Here is a 16,611-nt window from a genome sequence, read left to right on the forward strand (position 1 = left end):
GAGTGTCAAAACAAACGCGGAGGAGGAAATGGCAAAAAAAAGCATAGCAGATTTAATGAAATATTCGTAATATTTATGTTGTTGTCCTTAGGACAAAAAAACAAAAAACAAAAAACAAACATACAACCTAGGTCCTTTAAAATGTACACTGTAGTATTGGTGATTAAAGGGTTAATCCTATCATTTAAAACTTTTTTTTTTTTTTCTCTCTCTAAAAATAAAAAATTAATTTAAATTAAAGAAAGACACGCAAACCCACAGACACATACATATATTTTTTCGTTTCTAACACTTTTTTTTTTTTTTAACCTGAGCATTCTCAATCTCCCATGATATTCAGATATATGGTTCCAGTTTTCGATCCGCTTTCTCATTTCATGTAAGCAAATTACACTATACACCCCTCTAATGCACTCGATGCGCACTCGACAGAGCATTCCAGTGTAGCTCGTTTCTCGCCATAAATCGTCGAGCCCCAAATATTCTCTGAAATCCAGAAGCCAATCACGGATCTGAGTCCGTCGCCGATCCGAGCGTCGACGGACGAAATCACCGGAGCTCGATCAGATCTCTCAAAATTTAGGGCGTTAGTTTTTCATTTACTTTGCCCTGATTACAAATTCAATCATTCATAGAAAGCCAAGTCGTCTCAATTTGATCTGCAAATTTCAATAAAGGCAATGCTGCGTTTGAAAGCTTTTCGTCCGACGAATGACAAGATCGTGAAGATTCAGTTGCATCCAACGCATCCATGGCTGGTCACCGCCGACGATTCCGATCGCGTCTCCGTTTGGAACTGGGAACACCGCCAGGTAAATTTATCACATTTCTCTATTTTTGTACTTTTGCAATTGAATTTTTTACTTATTTTTGTTTGTTTTTTTTTACATTTCAGGTGATTTATGAGCTGAAAGCAGGTGGTGTTGACGAGAGGCGATTGGTTGGTGCCAAGTTGGAAAAGCTCGCCGAGGGTGAATCAGGTTGGAAAGCCTCTTCAAAAAATATTTATTCCTGCTATAGTTTGAATCATAGATTTTAAGTTTGTTGGTTATTACTATTCCGGCAATCTCTCTCTCTCTCTCTATATATATATATTTTCCCAGTAGGCAATATAAATTTTTTCAGATGTAAAATAATGATACACAATGAAGTTTGACAGAGTCAGAAACTGAGAACAACAAATGCTCTCGCAAACCCACGAGGAAAGGGAAGAACGACAAGGATTAACATAAACCTCTTGCGTTTCAAGAGGGACCAATTAGCAGATTTAAAAGGAGGGGGTGAGTGAAGCTTAGGATCTACCTGGAGATACATATCAGCTAGTACCTTGGAAACCTTAAAAACGATCAGAGTAAAATACTTTGTTAGCTAACAAGGCACTTATGACCTGTTTTAACAAGGAAGTAGAAGTCGAAGTTTAACCCAAACTACACTTCAATCACTTCATGTAGGTTCCTACATTGGTCCACTGAAGTTCTGAACGTGCTCTACTAAAACCTTCTATTGTATACTCCAATATATTGGAAAGGTTTTGTATATATACTTTGAAACTATCGTAGTCTAACAAAATATAACAAACCATTTGAGCGTATCCCTTGTAACCAAAGAAACCATGCTTGTCAAAGTTTGGGGTTTGTAATATACCCAAAGTTCTTGTCAAGGTATTTTAATTTTTTGATAGACAAAGACCAGGTTAGAAAGTTGGTGGTAGAATTGCATCTCTCAATCAATGCCTACTAGCTACACTTTAAAAGAAAACGTATGTTATCAGCTAATTCGCAATATAGCCACATTAACAGATACTGCATTCAAGAAATTGTTCTACATCTAAATATTCAAAATTTGAGTTATTGGGATAAAAACAAGGTTCTAACAGAGAAGATACATGCTAAAATGTTGGAGCCAAAAAGATGTTAATGCTGAGAGAACTAAATGATTAGATAATTTTTTTTTTGGTAAGTAAAAGTCAATTAGAAGAGCGCTCAAAAGGGGAAAGTGTCCGTAATACAAAAAATGAAAGTTGAACCTAAGGACCAATAGAGTCCAAAAGATCAACTAAGTCATCTCCATGATTATCCACGATGACTCTGTAATTAAAAAAAGATTAAGAATTATTCATAATGTTAGGGGTTTCGGGATTTATTATTTAAGGGATATATACATATTCAATCATTTTATGAAAAATTCGATTTTATTTTATTTTATTTTGGCAAATTTCAAGAATTTTATTACTGGGACATAATAAAACTAATTAGATTCAGTGAAAGTAGTAAAGTAATTGACAAAAGCTTATCTTGAGTGTGTTCAATTTTTGGCTTGACATAATGACATGTAATGTGAAGAGGTGCCTTTGAAGGACTGAGCTCCTGATCTGTCTAAACGCATGAGGATAAAGAATCAATGGTTGTCGAGTCTTTATTTATTATTAAGGGTTTATTAGTGAAGATTGACATGCAAGTTTTCTTACGGAATAATTTTTCTGCATCCAGTTTTTCTCCAACCTTTGTGAGGTTGAGTCATTGTGAATATGCGATAGTTTCATTTCATCTAAACTATATACTACCATTACTTGTAATCATTATCTAATGTTGATGAATCATAATTATGTCCCTTATTTTTTGGCCATTGCTTGGAAGATATGGAATTCTGATAATAATGGGGCGAGGGATTCATTTGAAGTGGTGTCGTGATAGGATTTTTGAAAAGGTTCAGACGATTCTCAAATTTCATAAGTTTTGTGGTGGGGATGGTCACAGATGATTTTCGGAGTGGAAATGTTCATCTTAGTGATCGGTTTATTGCTCTTTTTAGGATTGCTGATAATAAGGACTGCAGAGGTTTAACTTATCAAAAAAAAAAAAAGGACTGCAGAGGTTTAAGCGGGCTTGAATGGTAGTGTCTTCATGTCCTATGTGGTACATATGGAAGGAAATAAATATTTTCTGTGATATTTGTAGTACACGTGGTAGCTTTTTTGTAGATGTAGGACAAAAAGCCATCTTCATAGGTAAATGTGGTATCTTAAGAACTCGATGCGTTTTTGTGAGAGATTGCTTTGCATAAGATGGGTAGCTATCAGTTTGAGATTTTTGTAGCATTGAGGATTTACTAAAAATATGGAAGATTTCACCAAGTTTTACTTTCACATCCAGTGTAAATGAATAGTGCAACCTTTGTCAGGTTGGGCTATTGGATAGTTTAACACGAATTGTCCACTGCTGTGATCTGCATTTTGAAGGTTTGGAGATTTTTTTAACCATCTCTCAGAAAAATGTTTGATGTGGTATTGGGGTTCTATAATTGTTTCATTTTTATGAAGAGAACATATATTTGCTAAATATTTTTAAAGGACTGGTACTGGCCTCCTTTATTTTTTAATTTATTTATTTTTATTTTTTTATATATGTGTTTGTGTGTTTTGATGAATTAGTGATCCTCCATCTTACCAATGAAAATATTTAGTTAAACTTTTAATTCACCGCCTATTCTTAATTATCATTTTCCATGGTATTTAAGTCACAAATTTCCAGGGAGTGTATCTTTTGACGCTGCTCTGCTGTAAGCAATCATATCTGTCTCTTTCTTTTTATTCTTTTTATTTGTCTGATTGCGTAATGTGTAAATGACCAGGCTTCTAATTTCTGCTGGCATTTTCAGCAAGTTTTTTGGCATTCAAAAGAATACTACAATTTCTGAAAGAAGGATATTTGAATGATTCTAAATTAATATATGTTCTAATTTCTCCAATTTGTTTTGAGAGACTGTGATAAAACAGGCCTTTCTGGTTTTGTGCAATTCTTGTTTATTCAGATTCATTGCAATTTTAAATAATATTTAGGAATAGATATTACCACTTTTTTTTTTTTTGGAAACAAATTGAAATGATTGAAGAATCTATTTGGAATTGTGTTAGGTCTTTTTCAATCATGCCCATTTGCTATAGGAAAAAATGTTTATATATTTATAGTAAATAATTTATCTTTCGCATGCTCAGAGATTTTCATAATTCTTTTTGTTGCAAGAATTTACTTATTTTTTTTTTCCAATTCTTGCTGTTTGTTTGGTAGAGCCTAAGGGAAAACCTACAGAAGCCATACGGGGAGGGAGGTAATGGATCTGTTCATCTACCTTTTAATATATATATACCTTTTGCTGGCTATTGTGGCTTCTGTTTTGAAACATGAACCTGCCATGGACATGTGGTTCAAGTGTTAAGCAGGTTAGCTTTTATGATGACGATGTGCGGTTTTGGCAAGTCTCGCGTAACCGTTCTGCTGCTGCTGAGGCTCCATCATCAGTCAATACTTCAGCTTTCAGTTCTGTTGCTCCCTCAACAAAAGGAAGGCATTTTCTTGTCATCTGTTGTGAGAACAAAACCATTTTCTTAGACTTGGTGACAATGCGTGGCCGTGATGTACCAAAGCAGGAACTTGACAACAAGTCACTTCTCTGGCAAGTCCCACTTATGTCTGATATTTGATTTATGTTCACTCACCACTAATGGCAGTAACTTTATTTTACTCCATCTGTTTTTTAATTTTATTTGCTAGAAGTATTGGTAAATTTGACTCCTCAAGTAAGAAAAATTATGTATGAACAGTTTTTAATGTAGAAAAAGTTTGTTTCTTAGAAATAAAAAATGAAGAGATATATTGTGGGAAGTTTGAGTTGTATTTTTAATATAAAATTATACCAATATACCAAAGGTTTTTTTGATAAGTAAGAATTATAAAAAAGCGCTCAAAAGGGGAGTGCATCCCAAAGGAACAACAAAAGGCAAAAAGAGCCTGTAAGCCTTCAAAGAGGCCAAAAAAGTGACAATATCCTCAACAGATCTATAATCTCTTCCTGAGACCCAACAACTGATTGACAGCATAAGAAATTTTCACCTCTTGCACCTCCTCTACTGGAATCAACTAACTTTTACATGGATTAAATTTCAGCCAGAACACTGATTGACAGCATAAGAATGGACCTAAAAAACTTTAATTGGTTTTTATCTGCATCACAGAAGACATTTGTATCATCTGCAAATAGCAAAAGGAAAATTGCCAAGAGATATCGTTTTACAACCTCATTATGAAGTTTTCTGAGATAACCAGCTGCCACATTCCTCCCCAGCATATGATTAAAAGCATCATTGTAATGGAAAAAAAGGAGCATGGGTCTCCCTGTTAAGCCCTCTTGATCTGTCAAAGAAGGCGGCCAGAGTTGTGTTGATAAGCATTGGAATTCCACTGAAGAAATAAAAAACTTTCATATGTTCTCCCTACTGGGGTCTGAAACCCATCTTTTCCATTACATACAAGAGAAATGTCCAATTTACGTGGTAGTATGCCTTTTCCATGTCAAAATATCTAGCAAGCCTGGATTGGTACTTCTTATCTTTGAGTCCAAGTAATCATTAGCCAGTAACATCATATCTAGAATTTGATGGGCATCCACGAAAGCATTTTGGGACTGTGAAAAACTGAATCTATCACCCTTTTGTTTCAGGAAGTAAACACCTTAGCTTTACATTTATAAAGAACCCATACGCGTAAAATCTTTGGAATCTACCGCTCTTTCTTTCCTTGGGACTGAAACAATAAAAGGACCTTTTTTTTCAGACTTCTCCTGCTCATGAAAAAGCTAAATGTGTCTATAACAATTGATCTCACAACATCCTACCACTATTGAAATAGATAAACTGTCATGTCACCAGGACTAGGGACCTTGTGCTTCTGCAGCTCTGCTACCTCATCTAGATGGCCTTTTTAGCTACTCCTTATATATATGTGTGTGTGTGTATTATATTTTAAAAAGATAAAATTGTTAAGCAAGAATACAAGCACCCAACTCAATGCACACACCCACTACGCTCCAATGGAACTTGAATTCTCAACCTCCTATACGGAAGGAGGAGGAGTTACCATGAGCTAATGGCTCAATAGTTCTCCTTATTGCCTCCAATAATCTTAACAAACTCTAATCTGTCAAGTCTCAGTCTGCAGTGAAAAGTCTGGTGGTTCTCCTTATTGCCTCCAATAATCCTAACAAACTCCATTCCGTCAAGTCTCAGCCTGCAGTGAGAAGTCTCAAAGTACAAGTACTCAAAAAACTGCACAAAACCCTCTTGATGTTTTTTTCCTTGCTCAATTCCTTCCCATTAATTTGCTCTCCTGTGGGATTTTTCCAACTGGTGAAATAATTTCGCACTCTTATCCCCATCTTTCAATCAAAGGACCCTCAACTTGTCTTCAACTCACCTTTTTCCCTCTTCCAACTGGCACCTTTACCCCCCTCCCCTTCCCATGCTATTTGGAGCTTTAAACAAATGTTTCTGTATGCTCAATTTTTGGGGAATGACAAATGACCGAATTTGGTATACCATATTTCTGTATTGTAGAATAATAGATACATAATGCTAAACTAATTTTAAATTACTGTTTAAAACATAAAATATGACCGTCTGGCATTACCAAGTTAATTCGTATAGATAAGTTTGGGACTATAGTTATTTATGAGCCACCTGCTTTCCATAAGGCCCAGATGATTGTATTTTCCCCCAAGCATTTTTATTTAGCAATTTTGTTTGCTGGTTGCAGTATGGAGTTCCTCTCCAGATCAGCAGCTGGGGATGGTCCTCTTGTGGCTTTTGGGGGCTCAGATGGTGTAATTAGAGTTCTTTCAATGATTACATGGAAGGTCTGTGGTTTTTTATGCTTTTGGTCTATTAGCCTATTAGGTTATTGTTATTGTTACTTGCATTGTGTGATAATGCTTGTTTCTTTGCAGCTTGTTCGAAGGTACACTGGAGGTCATAAAGGATCAATTTCTTGTTTGATGACCTTCATGGCTTCTTCTGGTGAGGTAGGTTTTTAATTCAAAAACATTGAATTTTGTGTAGCTTCATATTTCATGTTAGTCATTAATGCATATGCGTCAAGTATTTTTATCTGAGGATCCATTTTCTCTTTTTCTTAACAAATTTATGGGATGAGGGCTTCCAAACTTGTACTTGACGTTAGGGGTTAAGCACATGAAATTTATTGAAAATTTCAGCATAGATTTGTTGTTGATTTAGGAGGAAGTTTGAATTCCAAATATTGGTTAAGCTAGACTCTATTTGTATCATAGTTATAACTCGTGCAATTATCAGTTAACTAGGAATAGGTACAGGGACATGGGTGATCTTTTTTGGTCGACTTTGTTTTGGAGACATTTCTCTGCGTTTGAATGTCCTTGACCTGCAAGAGATGGCTGCAGACATGGTGAGCTCTGAAAACCTGGTGAAAGTTGGTCTGGTTTGATCTCCTTCATTTGGGTGGAGCCTCTACCCAAATGAAGGAGTAGAGCTATAGGGCATGAGAGACATTTATTTTATTATTATTATTTTTTATGAAATCTTGTTTTCTAAACCAAGTGTGAACACAATCTTTATCTATGAGAAAATAATGTCCGTTATGGAGAATTTGTAGATTGCTGACGTCAATGGGCTCTTATTCTTCATTGTTTTCCAAGTTGTTTATATTCAATTGACCAAGCACATACCACCACTGGAAAAATATTCTTTAAGTACCTGTTCTTGTACATATTTCTTTATGTGCTGCCCCATCCCAAAATGACTTTCTTTTTGAAGACTTAAATTTTAATGGAAGAATATACATTGACACTTCAGCTTTTTTGTATTACATTTCGAAAAAAATTCTGTCAAGGGTGTGGGAGAATTTCAAGTTTTAAGAAAAAACAATTGATTTATTATGTAGTTTGGGGTGGTATATAGAAGTAAAAAAAGAAAATTAGAAAGTGCTTTGAATTTTTTGGGATAGAGGGAACAATTGATTATGTACATATGTCACTTTTATTAGTTTAATTGTAGTATAGGCTTTGTTGGATTGAGGAATTATAAATTTTCCCTATCCACAGTGGAATTTAACCTGTTCCTATGAACATTGGTTCAGGAATATAATTTTATTAGCTTTAAGTCGTTAGTACAGGGGCAACAATTGAGGCCAAATTTATGTCTTTTTAGAAAGCTGCCATGTTTTATTGGGCTTGGCAATGCAAACCTACACCAAAATATTTTTCTACCATGTCAGCTTGCTAGCTTGTTTATGTTGGCATATGTATTAAAGAAAAAACTTTAAAATTAATAAAAACTATTTGATATATTATATTATTAGGATATATTATACTTACATTCCCAACACAAGTTACAGTAAATGATAACTAACTAAAGTCTCGATATGGTTGAATTCTAAGAAGCACGGACACGGATACGACACGATACGGACACGGCAAATCCAAAAAAATTAGGACACGGACACGACAGGGACACGGTGAATAGTGTGTGTGTATATATATATATATATATATATGATGTAGTACTTTAAAAATTACTTAGTGTTACTATTTTTCATCAACCTCATAATGAAAAAAATACACAAAATCACAACTCATCTACTGTAATAGTGTAATCACTGGCTCTTAAGGCTCCTGGCTCCGTTTGTTTGGACATAAAATATTTTTCAGAAAATATTTTTTTTATTTTCTGGTGTTTGGTTGTCGTAAAATATTTACGAAGAAAAAAAAATATTAAAATTTAACAAAAATAACTTATTCATCAATTTGCGGCAAGTTATTTTACATGTCCCGCCCGATGGACTCGATCTCAACCTCGACGTAGACCTTTGCCAAACACGAACAAAGTAAAAATAAAAGAATATTTTACGTGAAAAAGAAAAATATTTTTAAAAAAGAATATTTTACGTCGAAACAAGCAGAACCTAAATATCTATTTGTTTTGTCTAAAATTGCATATTAACCTTACAAGTTTAAAATTATTATGTACTGACCACATAAGTGAGTAAAAGTTGTTAAATAACTTCACATATTTATACTTTAACCCAATTTTCTTTCAAAAATTATCTTTTAGACCCCCGAAAATAAAACACGCGTGTCGGACACTCACCCCTGGCGTGTCGGACGCGTATCCGCGGAGTGTCCGTGTCGAAAAATTAAAATAATTCCAAACATGTTTTTTGGCGTGTCCGACACGTGTCGGACACGGATTCTTCGCCCATTTTGGAGTGTCCGTGCTTCCTAAGTTGAATTTAATTTGCAAGATTTAGAACCATGATTTTTTTTTTTTGATAAGTAAAATTGTATTAGAAGGCGTTCAAAAGGGGACCGCGTCCCAAGAACTGTACAAAGACGAAAAAAAGAGAAGAAAATGAGATCTATGAACCCAACGACCCCAAAAAGTCCATAATCTCATCCAAAGAAATACAATCTCGCCCCATACCCCAACTAAAAAGAGAGCAAAGAGTAGTGAACTTCAAAGCCCCAATGGAGGTCCCCTCCCCATCAAAAGATCTACGATTGCGTTCTTTCCAAAGACTCCACCAAAAACAAAGGGGAATCACCCTCCAGAAATTATGAGCGCGCGCTCCCACCCTTTGACCCCTCCACCCATCAATCAGATCCCTTGAGGTTTGGGGCAGAACCCATTGGACACCAAAGAGACCCAACAAAAGGTTCCAGCAGTCGTGAGTTACGGGACAATGCAAGAGAAGAAGATCCACAGACTCTCCATCATTCATGCACATACAACACTGGTTAACGATAACATGTTGTCTCTTCCTCAAATTGTCCAGAGTCAAAATCTTGTCCCAAACAACAGTCCACACAAAAAAAGCCACCCTAAGAGGAGCTATCGAGCGCCAAACCGTTTTCCATGGGAAGGTGGGTCCTCAAAAATCTGAAAGCTGGTGAAAATAGGACCGGACTTGGAACTTCCCCTGAGGAGAAAGCACCCCTAAAGAGACCCAACAAAAGGCTCCAGCAGTCGTGAGCTACGGGACAATGCAAGAGAAGAAGATCCACAGACTCTCCATCATTCATGCACATACAACACCGGTTAACGATAACATGTCGTCTCTTCCTCAAATTGTCCAGAGTCAAAATCTTACCCCAAACATGAGTCCACACAAAAAAAGCCACCCTAAGAGGAGCTATCGAGCGCCAAACCGTTTTCCATGGGAAGGTGGGTCCACGAAAATCTGAAAGCTGGTGAAAATAGGACCAGACTTGGAACTTCCCCTGAGGAGAAAGCACCCAAGTCAATGAGTCCGGCCTGGTGCCATCCACCTCTTGTCTATGCAGAAGATCCAACAAACCAACGACGTCATCCAACTCCCAATCTTGAAAGGATCGCCGGAACTGAACATCCCAAGACAACCTACTGCTATCAAGGCTATAGCAGTCAGCAACCATAGCATGTCTATCAACAGCAATCCTGAACAACCTCGGGTACAGACTAGACAAAGGATGGTCCTCGCACCAAGCATCCTCTTAAAACCGGATATCCCTTCCTTCCCGGACTCTGAGTCTAATGCACTTTGAGAAATCATCCCACCCTCTCCCAATGGATTTCCAAACCCCCACACCTATAGCAGACCTGACCGGTCTAGCTGAGCATCCCTGCCCCCCCCAAATCGACAAGAAACAACCTTCCTCCATAACCTATTACGTTCACTGCCGAATCTCAAGAGCCACTTGCCTAGGAGGGCCCTGTTGAAAGGGGCCAATCTCCTAATCCCTAGGCCTCCCAACCTGAGGGGCCTGCAAACCTGCTCCCATGATTAGACCTGACCTTTATAATTAAGGTCAGATTTGATGTGCCAACTTATGTCTTGTGCCTAAATCTCTTCATACAATCTCATTTTTTTTTGGGCAGGCCGGCACATTCATATGGAAACTGCTACCTCCATTATTGGAGGGTCACAACCAATGAAGTTTTTGCAATTATAGTTGACAATAGAAGTTGTGTTTCTTTATTCCCCCCTTCATAAAGTGTATCCTGATGTCATAATATACACGTGTTTTTACAGTACACACATTTAATCAATGCACTCATGAAAAAAAAAATGCACGCAAATATCTAAATGTTTGATACTTTTGTTGCCAGTCCAGGTAAAATTTTCTCTCATTTGCCTTTTCTTTTGATTGTAGCAATAAAATTTAATTTCCAATGTATTCCGTGTAGAACTTCTTTTGAGAAAAAAGTACGAAAACGGAACTCATTAGAATTCATGTCTTGAATATATTGAAGTGCTGAAAATGATGATTATGTTTCTTTCTGATATAATCAGGTTATTATTTTATTTTTTTGTTCTTTTGTTTTTTTCCCTGTTCAACTGGTTATTCCCTTGACTTACAATATGTGTGTTTGTCAATATTATTTCGTTAAGTACCTTCAAAATTTTCTTTTGCTGTATTTGTGTCTGATACAGGCCCTTTTGGTTTCTGGTGGCAATGATGGTTTACTTGTTCTTTGGAGTGCGGACCATGGTCAAGATTCACGAGAACTTGTACCCAAGTTGAGCTTAAAGGTCGCGATCTCCTTATTCTCTTATTACCTTCTGTTTCTTTTCCTTCATTTGATGAAAATAGTTTGTTTCTTCTTTCTGACTATCTTATATTTGATAAATTATTTGTTCCTGATAATATTTGCCCATGTGTGAACTACACTGGCAAGTGGTGTTTTTTCACATAGATTTATCATTTTCAAGATTGTGACGCTAAAACATGAAGAACAGTCACATGCGTGTGAGGGTGTCACTAGGTGATCTGATGTCCAATTTGATGGTTAATTTGAAAATTCCTTCATGTAATGTGTTAGAAAAGGTTGTTCCAATGTTTTTGTTTTTGTTTTTTTGTTTTTGTTTTTGTTTTTGTTTTTGTTTTTATTTCTTTTTTATTACTTTCGTTTCATAAAAAAAATATGCAAATAAAATATTTAAGACCTTTTTGCATGTCCATTATGGGTCCTGCTTTTTTATTTCTTTAGTTCTCTGTAGTTGCTGGTGAAATCCTTCATTGCTTTGTTACGGTGTTTTTTTTCTTGTGGTGGTAATATTGAAGAAATTGTAGCTGGTGATATCGTTAAATGCTTAAAAGTTGAATGACATTAACAAGTGTTGCTGTTCGATAGCCTTACAACATAATGAACCCCAAAAAAAAAAAAAAAAAAATCTGTTAGAAGGTTTATTTAATCCTGGAATATAATTTGGTTTGAATTTTCTTCTCTCTCTCCCCCTCAAGTTTATGCTAAACATGACCTTTTTGCATGCATTTGTCTTTCTGGTTCCAGTGTATAAAACAATACACTTCCTGCTTTTATTTTTGTTGGCTATATTTTTGAACCTATTTAAATTTTCTATGAAACTTTAAGGCTCATGATGGAGGGGTTGTGGCTGCTGAGCTTTCTAGAGTGATTGGAGGTGCACCTCAACTTATTACAATTGGTGCAGATAAGACTTTAGCAATCTGGGACACAATCTCTTTTAAGGTGCCTCACTAACTTTGGAAGTTCTTACTTTTAATTTTGAGGATCACTTCTTATGATGGAAAAATTGTGTTGAATGTTGTCTTCATTTCCTTTTCCTCTTATTTCTCAGGAGTTGCGTCGTATTAAACCTGTTCCTAAACTGGCTTGCCACAGTGTGGCATCTTGGTGCCATCCTCGTGCTCCTAACCTTGATATATTAACTTGTGTCAAAGATTCCCATATTTGGTATGCAGTTTGTTCTTTATGGCAGCATCCGCTATTAATTTCTCTTGTTTTTATTCCTTATTTCTCTTATTAAGTTGATTGGTCGCGGAAAGTTTGCAGTCGGCTCCATAACAGTTCGATGCTGTCCAGGAAAAATAATGACTCAATAAAATATATGCCCTTTGTTTCTCTTTATGAGATGAATTATGATTTTCGGTTGATTATTTTGCAGGGCTATTGAGCACCCCACATATTCTGCTCTCACAAGGCCATTATGTGAACTTTCTTCACTAGTTCCTCCACAAGTTCTTGCATCACACAAGAAACTTAGGGTAGGCTACTGTTAAATGATCTTTTACTAGTTGATCTTTATTTGTGGTTTAATTTTAGGTTTATGATATTCTAAATTAAAAAAGCTTCAGTTAGTTATTCTGCTGTGTAGTGACCTGAACAAAACTTTTTTGTTCGACACTTGTCAAAGTTGTTTAAAACCATATATCATCAATCCACGTCACACAATCTGTGCACTTTACTAGATGAACTCCTAATGAGCGGATCAATGAGTTGAGAGCGGATTCACATGTAATTTGAATTTTAAATATTCAGTTCTTCAATTTGAAACGGATCCTTCATTCTGCCCTGAATCTAGCCACATGTCACAGACTTGGCTTCCCAACAGATTCTTTATATTTTGTTCAAGCTGTTATACCTTTTTAACAATTGATATAATTACATAATAAACAATACATGGAACATGTACATGCTTTAAAGGCGCTTCTGCTCTCTAAATAATTTAGACATTGACATTCTCATGCTCTTGCTTTCACTTCCGCTTTGTGTGAGTTAGTTGTTGGTACTCTGAAATCTCCATGTTATGTGTGTGTGTGTGTGTGTGTTTTGAACCTTAAACATTAGCTATGTAAATATAATTATGCTACTATGCCAACTGTAACAATCACTAGTCTTACATTGTTTCTCCTATTCTCTTCTTCATTTCTTTTTCTATCTTTCATCTGGACGGTTAGACATTCTAATCACGATGATTAATTTCCAGAGCTTAATAGTTAAATCAGCACATTTATAGAGTTGGATCGTGGGTTCTAGTCTTCTTCTTGGTGCGCTTGGTCAATATTGGAAATGGTTAGAGATCTCAATGCATAGAAGTATATATTTACTATTTCTCTCTAACTAATTGAAAAGTTCACGTGATTCACTTGGGATAAATTCTATTGAATGCAAAATGCGAAGAACCTCATTTCTCGTAGAAGGTGGTAAATATTTCATATAATCCAAACAAGAGAGACCTGGATTGTTATTTCAGACTTGCTCTAAACTAAGAAATGGATTTTTCTAAGAGCTTTATAAATACATGGGAAAAAAGAATTTGTGGATAGTAGATAGGTGGTCCTTTTTTTTTTTTTTTTTTTCCTTACTTTCTTATCTGAAATTCACACTCCTGGGTTTCTATTGCAGGTTTATTGTATGGTTGCACATCCTCTACAGCCACACCTTGTTGCTACTGGAACCAACGCTGGTGTTATTGTCAGTGAGTTTGATCCTAAATCTCTTCCAGCTGTAGCTCCCCTGCCAACACCACCAGGAAGCCGAGAGCATTCTGCTGTATATGTTGTTGAAAGGGAATTAAAGTTGCTCCACTTTCAGTTGTCTAACACAGCAAATCCATCCCTTGGAAGTAATGGCTCCTTGAATGAAATGGGAGGGGTCAAGGGAGACTCATATGAACAACTACATGTCAAGCAGATAAAAAAACACATCAGTACACCTGTTCCTCATGATTCATATTCAGTTCTTTCTGTGAGCAGTTCCGGAAAGTAAGTTACCCATAAAAATTATATTCTGTATTGCTGTTTCAGTTGCAGTATAAAAACCTACTGTTATTCCAGTTTTGACTCTGTAGTATGGATATGTAGATCAGCTATTAATATCACAATCAATATCTTCTAACATTTAGTTGGGATCTTCGTGCACTTTACGGTTTCCTTCCACTTTGGGTGGTCTTACAATCCTATCAGTCTGTTGAGTTTGAATCTCATTTAATCATGTGAAAAGAAGCCCATTTAATAAGAACTGCTTTTAATCACGTGATTTGTTGCAGGTATCTTGCAATTGTGTGGCCTGATATTCCTTACTTCTCAATCTTCAAGGTCGGTGACTGGTCCGTTGTTGATTCCGGCAGTGCAAGACTATTGGCGTGGGATACATGTCGGGACAGATTTGCTCTATTAGAATCTTCTCTGGCTCCTAGAATTCCGATAATTCCAAAGGGTGGTTCATCAAGAAAAGCAAAAGAGGCTGCTGCTGCGGCAGCACAAGCTGCTGCTGCTGCTGCAACTGCTGCTTCTTCCGCTAGCGTTCAAGTTCGTATCTTGCTGGACGATGGTACATCAAATATATTAATGAGGTCTATAGGTGGCCGCAGTGAACCGGTATCTGCCTCTTTCCCTCAATGATACTTTTTATTTTCATGTTCGCACTTTTCAGGAGAGAAAGGATTCTGCTCTTTGGTTGTTTTGGTAGTCAGAATAATATTGTGGAATGCTTAAAATTTAAAAAAAATTAATTTACAGCCATCAATTGACAAGTGATGTATGATTTAAGCCGGAAGTTATAAAGGTTGTGATTTATTTTTTGATTCCTTGGGAGTGATATTGATGTAGGAAAAAATTTGTGTGTATAAATTTGATTTATCAGAATATATATTGCTACTTTCCAATATTACCAAAGCTTGATCTGGTTGAGCATAGTTTCTGAAACAATTCAGTCATACTTCATCTGCTATGATATTCGTTTTGCATGACTAGATTCTGAAAACAGCATCTAATTTAGGCACTCATAATAGGTCAAGTACTACTTGTTATTGTTGTTGGTGTTATTTTTATCATGGATCTGTTTTGACCAAACCTTTTTTTTAGAAAGTTAATGTTTCAGTAAAAGCACTCAAAAGTGGAGTGCGCCCAAAGAAATTCATGAAAGACAAAGAGAGGCCATCTAAAATCTCAAGCTATCTGCAAATTCACAAATCCACCAAAGATTTAGGTTAATTTCGCTCATTAACCCAAAAGAATACAGAACTCTAATATGGAATTTTTGAGAGACTAAATAGGAGTTTCCTCCCCATCAGAAGACCTCCTATTTCTTTCTTGTCACAAGCCCGACCATAAAAGGGGGCGTGGCCTCCAACAGGGGTGACAATTCGTGTTGGCAGGTCCTAGATTCCTTCTTACAGAAAGAATCTCATTTTTGTTCTCCACCTCTTACTAGTGAATTGGGGGGGGGGGGGGGGGGGGGGGTTTCTTGAAGCCCATCGGACATGCCAAAGCTCTCCCTGTATCCAATTTTGACTTAATAGATTTTGTCTTGTCTGAATACTCTGCTACAACTATTCTATCCTGGTGCTGACAAACCTTTTATCTTTTTGGTCGTCAAGGAGATGTTAAGTGATGCAAAATTCGTCATGTATATTTCTTAGCAGTTAACAATCAATACATGTTTCCCTCAAATAGTTCACCATGAAGTTTTTGGTTTAAATTGTGTTTATCATAGTTCTTGCCAAGTAATTGTTGGCCCCGTCTCTAATTCCAAAATTCTCTCTTACAGGTTATTGGTTTACATGGGGGAGCATTACTTGGTGTTGCCTATCGAACATCTCGGAGGGTTAGCCCTGTTGCTGCAACAGCTATTTCAACAATTCAGTCGATGCCCTTATCAGGCTTTGGAAGTAGTGGTCTTTCTTCTTTCACCACTATTGATGATGGGCTTTCTTCTTATAAATCTCCTTCCGAAGCGGCACCCCAGAACTTTCAACTATATAGGTAATAAAGACATTGGTTTTGGAGGACGCGTAATTCTATACTTTTTGATTAATCTCTATAAATTTTTTTTTTCTTAGTTGGTACTTACACGCCCATGTCTCCACTGAGGCTTGAACCCCTAACCTCCCTTTGAGAAATAGGGGTTTGGTATCGCTGGGCCACTGGCGCATTGGTGATTAATCTCTATAATTGCTTAATTCATTTGTCCAAATACTTTAAAGCTGCCGAATGTGATAGCCT

General features: G+C 36.4%; 1 protein-coding gene across 1 annotated transcript in view; it reads left to right on the plus strand.

Moving 5' to 3' along the window:
• The first annotated feature begins 285 nt into the window (after positions 1 to 285).
• The window catches only part of LOC132299510 (uncharacterized), a 33,502-nt gene continuing 17,176 nt past the window's right edge, over positions 286 to 16,611 (plus strand). The window contains exons 1-13 of the mRNA XM_059796191.1: positions 286 to 812; positions 896 to 980; positions 4,068 to 4,107; positions 4,210 to 4,452; positions 6,588 to 6,687; positions 6,778 to 6,852; positions 11,277 to 11,375; positions 12,218 to 12,334; positions 12,444 to 12,559; positions 12,771 to 12,870; positions 14,012 to 14,370; positions 14,655 to 14,985; positions 16,157 to 16,371. Of these exons, the coding sequence (XP_059652174.1) occupies positions 681 to 812; positions 896 to 980; positions 4,068 to 4,107; positions 4,210 to 4,452; positions 6,588 to 6,687; positions 6,778 to 6,852; positions 11,277 to 11,375; positions 12,218 to 12,334; positions 12,444 to 12,559; positions 12,771 to 12,870; positions 14,012 to 14,370; positions 14,655 to 14,985; positions 16,157 to 16,371 (2,012 nt within the window). The 5' untranslated portion in view covers positions 286 to 680. The remainder of the gene's footprint in view (positions 813 to 895; positions 981 to 4,067; positions 4,108 to 4,209; positions 4,453 to 6,587; positions 6,688 to 6,777; positions 6,853 to 11,276; positions 11,376 to 12,217; positions 12,335 to 12,443; positions 12,560 to 12,770; positions 12,871 to 14,011; positions 14,371 to 14,654; positions 14,986 to 16,156; positions 16,372 to 16,611) is intronic.

This window comes from Cornus florida, unplaced genomic scaffold (assembly GCF_030987335.1).
Source record: "Cornus florida cultivar Cherokee Brave unplaced genomic scaffold, ASM3098733v1 CherokeeBrave_3.0.0_Hap2_Chr03, whole genome shotgun sequence".
NCBI lineage: Eukaryota > Viridiplantae > Streptophyta > Magnoliopsida > Cornales > Cornaceae > Cornus > Cornus florida.